The sequence below is a fragment of the Diplodia seriata genome, assembly GCF_021436955.1.
Source record: "Diplodia seriata strain FDS-637 chromosome Unknown scaffold_5, whole genome shotgun sequence".
Taxonomy (NCBI): Eukaryota; Fungi; Ascomycota; class Dothideomycetes; order Botryosphaeriales; family Botryosphaeriaceae; genus Diplodia; species Diplodia seriata.
Genome location: NW_027117312.1, coordinates 3,066,035 through 3,074,181, shown reverse-complemented (window position 1 = coordinate 3,074,181; position 8,147 = coordinate 3,066,035). Strand labels below are relative to the sequence as shown.

The following is an 8,147-nucleotide window of genomic DNA, read 5'->3' as shown; positions in this document are numbered from 1 at the left end:
CCCAACCCATCAAGCGCTCTTGCTGCATCCCCCTCTCCCCAACCCATCTTCTCAACCACCAACCCACCCCACCACCTCAAACCCCAAACCCACACAACGCCGACAAAAAACCTCCAGCTACTCCGCCCCCACCGGCCACCCACCCACCCACACCGCCCACACCACCCACCTCCGCGCCGCCAACCCCTTCCTCGCCCTTCTCCCCTCCCCTTTCTCCCAACTGCCGCCTCGCCTCGCCTCACCGCCACCATACCACCACACCACCATCTCATCTCATTCCCCCCAAACGCCCCGAACCATCCCCCCCTCGTCCCTACCACTCGCCCTCCCTCGACTCGACCACCAGGCCCCTCCTCCTCTCCCCACCAAAAGCGGCAATGGTGGATGTTGTGGGAGGAAGGTGTCAGTAGTGCTGCCGACAACCTCAACGCCGCCGACCCGACCCGACCCGACCGCCTGCGAGACGTTGTGCCTGGCCGTCGCGTCGCGTTTCCCTCGGCGTGCGTACGTGCGTACGTGCGTGCGTGCGGCGATGGGCGGGGCGAGTGCGAGTGTGAGTCGCGGTCGCCGCGGCGTTGCGCACGGTTTGGGCGATGCGATGCGATGCACGTGGGTATTTCCCGATGGAGGGAGGGAGGCGAGCGTTGGTTCACGGGAGGATGGAATCTTCGATGTGAGGGCTCCGGGCGGCATGAGGCGAAGCGAGTACGTACGATGCAGGAGGGGGTGGGTGCTGAGGGTGGATCTTGGCGGGGAGGGAGGGGGTGGGTGCGGAGCCAGCTGGGGAGGAGGGGGACGGGACGGGACGGGACGGGACGGGGGGAAAGGCGACAGATGTGGTGGGAAGGATGGTGGTGGTGGTTCAGAGGGTATAGAGTAGAGGTATAGTTGGTTTTTGTTAATGTTGAGGCCTATCTATGTGGCCTCGCTTTTTTCTTATTTTATTGGAGTAGGATGGTATCTAGTGAAGTGTGAACAGAGTAGTTGGAGACGCTGGCTGCACACACCATCTCGTCAGGGTTAGTGCTACTGACTCAGATGGCTATGCTTCCAGGGACGTCCTTGGCGGGGCTTATCTGCTTTTACACAGTGAACTTTGTCTTGTTCTCTTCGCCAAAGCTCTCGGCACTCTTCTTGACCTTCTCCGCATCTCCAACCTCCTCGAAGATGTCGTAACCCCAGCGCAGACCGGGGAAGTTGAAGCGCTTGTGCCTCTCCAGCGCGTTCAGGCCCTGGAAGGACTCGTCGGGCAACTCCTTCACCTTGAGGTTAGATGCGATCCTGTGCGGGGTGACGCTCTTGGGCAGGACCACAGTTCCACGCTGGACGCCCCAGCTGGCGAGCAGCACGCCTGGGTCAACACCAAGGGTCTTGGCGATGTCGTGCACCTTGGGGTCGTCGACGGTGCGCGGCTCGCCGGTCTGGTTGTTGCCAAGCGGCGAGTAAGCCTCGATAAGGATGCCCTTGTCCTTGCAGTAGGCGGTCAGCTCGTGTTGCTGCAGGTACGGGTGGGCCTCGATCTGGTTCGCGGCGGGTACGACGGTGGTCTTGGCCAGCAGATCATCAAGGCGGCGGATGTTGAAATTGGAGACGCCGATGGCCTTGGCCTTGCCCGTCCGCAGCAGCTTCTCCATGGCCTTGTAGGTTTCGGCGGGATCGACGTCGTCGAGGGCGAAGACGCCGCGGTGGTCGAGCGGGAACCACTTGTCGCCGGGCGCAAAGGCGCAGGGCCAGTGCATCAGGTACAGGTCGACATAGTCGGTGCCGAGATCGGCGAGGGTCTTGTCGAGCGCGGCCTCGACGTCGCCGGGCCGGTGCTTGGTGTTCCAAAGCTTGCCGGTGATGAAAATTTGGTCGCGAGGCACGCCGGACTGGCGGATGCCGGCTCCAACCTCGGTTTCGTTGCGGTAGATGGCAGCACAGTCAATGTGCCTGTACCCTGCTCACACCACCACCCCGACGTCAGCGGACCCACGGCGCACGCGCGTTTCAACCTCACCTTCGCGCAGCGCAATCTCGACCGCCTTTTCGACCTCGTGCGGTGCGGCCTGCCAGGTGCCAAAGCCCACGGCGGGGATCTTGGCGCCCGTGTTCAGCGTGAAGTGTGTCGGGAGAGGCATTGCGGGTCAATTGGAGGGCGAGAGAGAGAGCTGGGCGAGAATGTGGGCATTGCGGCGGGCAGCTGTTGCGATTAATGAGTGTGGAGCACATGTCGGAAGCGCAAGCGGATAACTGCGCTCGGTCGGTGGTGCGGCGGAGGCCCGGCGGAAAACGGGTGGAGCGCTCGCGTCGACCAAGGCCGGCTACGCGCGCGGCGGGGCCATGCTGCGTCGCCCGGCCCGGCCATGGTGCTTCGCAGCCGCAGCAGCGCGAGAGGCGTCGCGACGAGGCTGGGCGGGATTGGCGGGGTGGTGATGGTGGTCGTGGTGGTGAGTGTGGATGGTGGGCAGATAGGACGGGCGGATGAGCCGAGGAGCAGGGACGGCCTAGGGGAGGGAGCACTGGTGGTGCCAGGATTGGCAGATCTGGGGCTCCCGCGCCCCGCACCTTTCTGTCGGAACTACTAAAGCTGCACCCTCCCAGCTGTTCCGCCGCGTCCGCCATCTTTTCCGCCGCAAAATGGCTGCTGCTGTGTCGCCGCTGTCGCACGGCTCGACCTCGCCCGCCGCCCAGCACCAGCATCCCGAAAAGCGCAGGAAGATCACCCGCGCATGTGACGCCTGCAAAGCGTACATCCCCCAACCCGCCCCAATGCCCCACACTGACGCCTCGCAGCAAGAAGAAGCGCTGCACCGGCACCCAGCCGTGTCCGTCGTGCGACAAGGCCGCAAAGCCGTGCACCTACCTGGCCAGCTACACCCGCGGCCGCTTCTCCACCCCGCCGCCGTCGCGCGGCCTCGACGCCCTGGTGCTCGCCGCCGAGTCCCACGATGTCCACTTCGCCGCCGACCGTGACCGCCGCCCGTCGTCTACCCGCACGTCGGATGCCCGCATTCCTGCCCCGTCGAGCGGACTGCCGTCGCCCGAGATTGCTGCCCAGCGACACCACTCCATGAGCGCTGCATACGGCATACCCACCCACCCGCAGCCTCCGTCCTTCCTGCCCCCCCTCCCGACCTTCCAGCAGCCCCAGCCGAATGGCGTGACGGCAGAACAGCCGAGTGCCTCGCTGCAGCCGTTGCTGTCGGCCGTCGACCAATGGCGTCCGCCGGCCGTGCACGATCCGGCCAGCAAGGACCCTTCGCGCCGCCCTTCCCCGGAGCCCGACGGAAACTTTGATGGCCACTATCTGGGTCCGAGCTCCAGCGTCGCCTGGTTGCGGAGAGCGCTGCGGAAGCTGGGCCAGGCGCGCGCCCTCAAGGAGAAGCTGCACGATGATTCGAACCATGCGAGCCCGAAAGACGCCACCGTCTTCAACTATGGCGACAAGGATGCGCCGCCCTCCTTGGGCCCAGACCTGTCCATGCCGTCTGCTGATCGCACCGAATACCTCCTTACCCGGTACTTTGAGTTTGCCGCCCCGACCTACAGGTTCCTCCACCGCCCGACCGTCGAGTCTTGGCTTGCTGCAATGCATGATCCAAACAGTTCCCTGCAGCCGGCGAAGAAAGCTGTGGTCCTGGTAGTCCTCTCAATAGCTACCTTGTACTGTCTCAGCCAAATCAAGGATCCTGAGCTAGACATCCGTCGCGAAAGCGAGATGTACTATCGGGAGGCCCAGTCCCTGCTGTCAAAGGAGACCGGTCCTGCCACCTTGGAATCAGTCCAGGCCAGGTTCGCATTGGTTCACTATCTGCTTAGCACGGCAAGATCAAATCAAGCTTGGTTCACATTTGGCACCACCGTGCAATTGGCAATGGCTCTTGGCCTTCATCGTAGACGCAGCTTGGCCGACAGGAGGGAGTCACTAATCCTCCGCGAATGCCAAAGACGTCTGTTCTGGTCCATGTACACCACAGACCGCTACATGTCCGTCATGTTTGGCAGGCCTAGGTGGATTCAAGACGATGATATCAGCCAAGAGTATCCGCTGTCGGTGAACGACGAAGACCTCAAAGCTACCGAGATCGTCTCGCCCGGCCAGAATGACTGCCTTGAGGATGCCGCCATCTTCCACTCCAAGCTGACCAGGATCGTCGGACGGGCTGCCAAAGAGCAGTACACCATGCCTTCGCGGACAGAAACGGAGCGCCTATCGGCAGCATCCAAACACAACAAGGATCTCCGAGACTGGAAATCCCAACTTCCCGCCTACCTTTCCGGCGCAATCAGGCCGTCGAGCCTGATCCCCATTTTCCGCCGGCAGTCAACAGTACTAAAACTGGCATACGCCCACGCCGTCATGCTCGTCAACCGCCCTTTCCTCCTCAACCTGTCCAAATACGGCTACCACTCCGCGTCGCCCAACCCCGCCACGCGCGAGTGCGTCGAAGAATGCCTCGCCGCCGCCCGCACCGCCATCGAGATGGTCCTCAACTACATCTCCGAAGGCCAACCCTTCTCGTCCTTCTGGTTCACCCAGGTTCGTCCATCCCCATCAACCCTTCCTCCCTCTTCCGTCCCACCCTCCACACTCTAACCCAACCAACCAAAACAACAGTACGTCGCCTTCAACGCCCTCGCCATCACCTACCTCTACCTCCTGCACTCGCGCAGCCGCGAAGGCGGCGGCGGCGGCCACGGCCTCGGCCACGTCGTCCTCGCCCCCCGCCACCGCGACCTGCTCTCCCTCGCCGACGCCTGCCAGCGCTACCTCGTCGACGTCACCGAGGCCAACGCCCCCAGCATGCGCTACAGCATCATCCTCGAGGAGCTGCGCGACGAGCTGAGCCGCCAGGTGGTGCCTTGGTCTTTGTCTTCTTCTTCTTCTTCTTCTTCTTCCTCGGCGTCTTCTGCTGCTGCTTCCGGCGGGGTCAACGGCTCGACACCTGCTGCTGCTGCGCTGAACGGGTCGACTGACGCCGCCGCGGCGGTGGCGGTGGTGGCTTCGCATCATCATCGGCCGAATGGGAACGGGAACGGGAACGGCGCGGTGGTGGTCAATGGCGTGCTCAGCCCCCGCGCCTCCGCGATGCCGAGCGATGGAGGCGTCTTGCTCGATGGTGCCGGTGCTGGTGCTGGCGGCCGCGGCGGCGGCGGCGGGGACTCGTCGGAAACGCAGGTCGATGGCGGCGATGGCGGGAGCAGCGTCGGCGGCGGCGAGCTGCAGCAGTTGGACTGGGATCTGGACTTTTGGCCGCAGTTGGATTCGTTGCCCATGTGTGAGTGTTTTTGATCCCCCCATCCCCCGCCCTTCTTCTTCTTCATCTTCTTCTTTCTACTCTTTCCCCTGTCTGTATGCGACCAAGCTCTCGAAGGCTCGATGCTTGATGCTCGATGCTCGATGGAATGGTGTACGGAAGGAATATGCTGACGTCGTTTTCGGTGTGGTAGCGTATTCCAACTGGGGCGAGTCGGTGGCGGAGTTGGGGGTTGTGCCGAGTGGGTGAGCGGGGCTGTTGTAGGTTGGGAGTGGGAGAGGGGTTGTAATGAGTGATGGCGGCTGGGGTAATGGGGTCGTTGTCATGAGAGATGATCGGATGGTAATGATGGGTGGGGGCTTGGTCGGGAACCAACAAAAATGGCGCTTGGAAGTGTCTTGCTGCTGGGGGATTGGGCGCGGGGCTGTTACTTTAATGGAATGGATGTTCTGCTGATGAATGGTTGTGGATGTGTTGTTGTCTGGTTGATCGTCACGATCCCGATCGCCGTTCAGGTCGTTCTCTCCTCGCTCCGGGGACGATCTGCTTACACATCTAACCTCTTTCACCGGACTATGGGACACACCGGCTTATGGGACAGCCCACCAAATGCTGCGGTGTGAATCGTGGATTTTTATCGGATGTCAATACTAAGCGACTCAATCTGGCTCTTTTGTTGGCTGTCCCATAACCCGGTGAAAGAGGTTATCAGCCGCACACAAGGTACAAGTGTAGGTACTTTAAGGCCTTTAGACCTTATTCAATCTACGAAGGAAATTCAAGCAAGTTTCCGAACACAGTATTACACGACCTACTTGATCTGTAGGCAGTATTCTCTTGAGTATCGGAAGCGCCGATGGATGTGACGTGTTCGTTGATCGTACCGACTAAGGAGAGACAATTTTGTTCTTATGAAATGTCGTAATTCAAGCTACCGAAAACAAATTCAAATTACTTTCCGAAACGAATGTATAAAAGAAGCCACAGGGAAGGATTTGCAAAACCATTACACCAAAGGCAGCAAGCGCAAAGGAAGAAAGGGTAGAGAAATTGGTAAGGCCGTAAGGGTAAGCTCCCGGAATGAAATACATGACCGAAATCCAATCGACCGCTCAGAAGAAAGACGTTCGAACATAACGGAGCCAAACAGAGACGGATACACAGTAAGGTGTCGAAGAGGCTAAGTTCGAATGCCGGAACGCTAAGGGAGATCTGTCACGAATAAGGAGAGTTCCTCCGCAAATGCAGAGCCGTCAGAAGCAAGCGTCAACCTCGAGCCAACCTGCCCAGATACGACAGGATTGTCATCCTTGCTGATGCCCCCAGTTGAACAAGCAAATGCACTTCTCAGAATGGGGAGGGATTGAAAAGCGTGTCGATGCAGTCTTCGAAGATGGTCTCGGGATCGTCTTTGGTACTTGTAGGCCGCACTAACACGCCGTCTTGGAGCAGTCCTTCCGCCTCGAGATGCTGCCGTATATCCTCCGGTATGCTCCGTCCGAAACGAAGATCGAATATGATGACTGGTGCTATAGCCGGTATGAGATCATCGATGATGTAGGCGGTGGCTTTTTGGATTCGCTCTGGTGGATCGAAGTACAGTAGCCAGGGTAGCAGAAGGTTGCTGTCGAAAAGGGGGAGTTCCTCCCGTGGACAGTCCACATCGAAGTCTTCTGGTAGCTTATCTGTGTTGCCAAATTCATATGGTCCCAACGGAATGTCCATGCCAATAGCATGGCAGTGTGATGCCCAAGATCTGAGAATGTTCCAAGGCCCAGAACGCCGGACAAAGCGCGTTAAAGACCCTACTAGACCCGGGTAGTGGCTGACTACCAATCTGATCAGCTTTTCATGCGGACCATAGTCTTCGAAGTAGTCCAATTCTGGTTGGGTCTCGCGAAGGTGTTGCCAATATCTGTCCCAGGAAAGCGTAGTATAGTGTAGGTCCGGTAACATACTGTCGATTGCCGACCACCACGCACCCCAGAAGATCGAGAATGCATCAGTAGACTCCTCTAATAGATGGTTAAAAAGGCACATATACCGGTCGAGAATATTTGAAAGTTCCGACTCTTCTTCTCTTATCTCGAGCTGATCGTCCATAGGCAACTCGCGCCTCACAAGGCCATTGGTTCTGTCGTTGATGAAAGAGCAACACGTATGCGACATTCCCAATCTCTCGAAGAGCTGGAGCCTACAAGCCTCTTTGTATGACACAAGCTGGGTGTCCTGTGGAATGTGCCTAATCCACGATTCAAGAATCTTTCTTGAGACTTGCGGACATTCTTTGCGAAAAACGGTAAGAGGTGAACACCCTCTGGAACTGCAATAACATTTGCAGGTGTCGTTTTCTGGGTAACCGCAAAAAGCAATTACCATGCTTAAGGATTCCAAAGATTCGAGCCATCCATAGCGCCAAGCCGCAGCAATACTCCAAATGAGTTCTGGCTTCGGCACAGCTCCATGCTGAAGGAGCCAAGCAGCCATACCCAATAACCTCTTTGTGCAGGCCAATTCAACAGGACGAAGACCTCTGTCGTCTTTGATGTCAATTTGGCGAAATCCAGCGCGAAATAGCCGATCCGCAAGAAATACAGGACGAGCTCGCCGTATAGGGAAATCTGTGACCCACCCCAAGTGATAGACAGAGGTTTGACACCCTGGATACAGGAATGACGGGGTGTTGGCATTTATGGATTTCAGCATTTGGTAAGCTCGCAACAAAGTGCCATCAGGAACATCTTCTTGTCGGATGCTATTGTCAATGTTGAGCCTCTTCTGTTCTCGAGATGGAAGCTGTTTTAGAGCCAGATTCAGGAGCCGTCTTCGGAGTTGAATGAGGTGGCTGATAATCATGTCTATTGTGGCGTTGTGTATACATGTCGGTAGTTTCTGACTTGGCAGGTA

At 58.5% G+C, this 8,147-nt stretch overlaps 2 protein-coding genes across 2 annotated transcripts; one reads left to right on the top strand and one right to left on the bottom strand.

Annotated features, from left to right (window-relative positions):
• Positions 1–1,082: 1,082 nt before the first annotated feature.
• On the bottom strand, positions 1,083–2,120 carry SLS55_005882 (uncharacterized protein; the record flags this gene model as incomplete). Its single annotated transcript, XM_066777323.1, has 2 exons — positions 1,083–1,932; positions 1,972–2,120. 2 exons carry the CDS (start codon positions 2,118–2,120, stop codon positions 1,083–1,085), a joined length of 999 nt encoding a protein of 332 aa, XP_066633165.1.
• Positions 2,121–2,414: 294 nt separating this feature from the next.
• SLS55_005881 (uncharacterized protein) lies at positions 2,415–4,579 on the top strand (the record flags this gene model as incomplete). Its single annotated transcript, XM_066777322.1, has 2 exons — positions 2,415–2,420; positions 2,804–4,579. The coding sequence occupies 2 exons, from the start codon at positions 2,415–2,417 to the stop codon at positions 4,577–4,579; spliced, it is 1,782 nt and encodes a 593-aa protein (XP_066633164.1).
• Between the last annotated feature and the right edge of the window lie 3,568 nt (positions 4,580–8,147).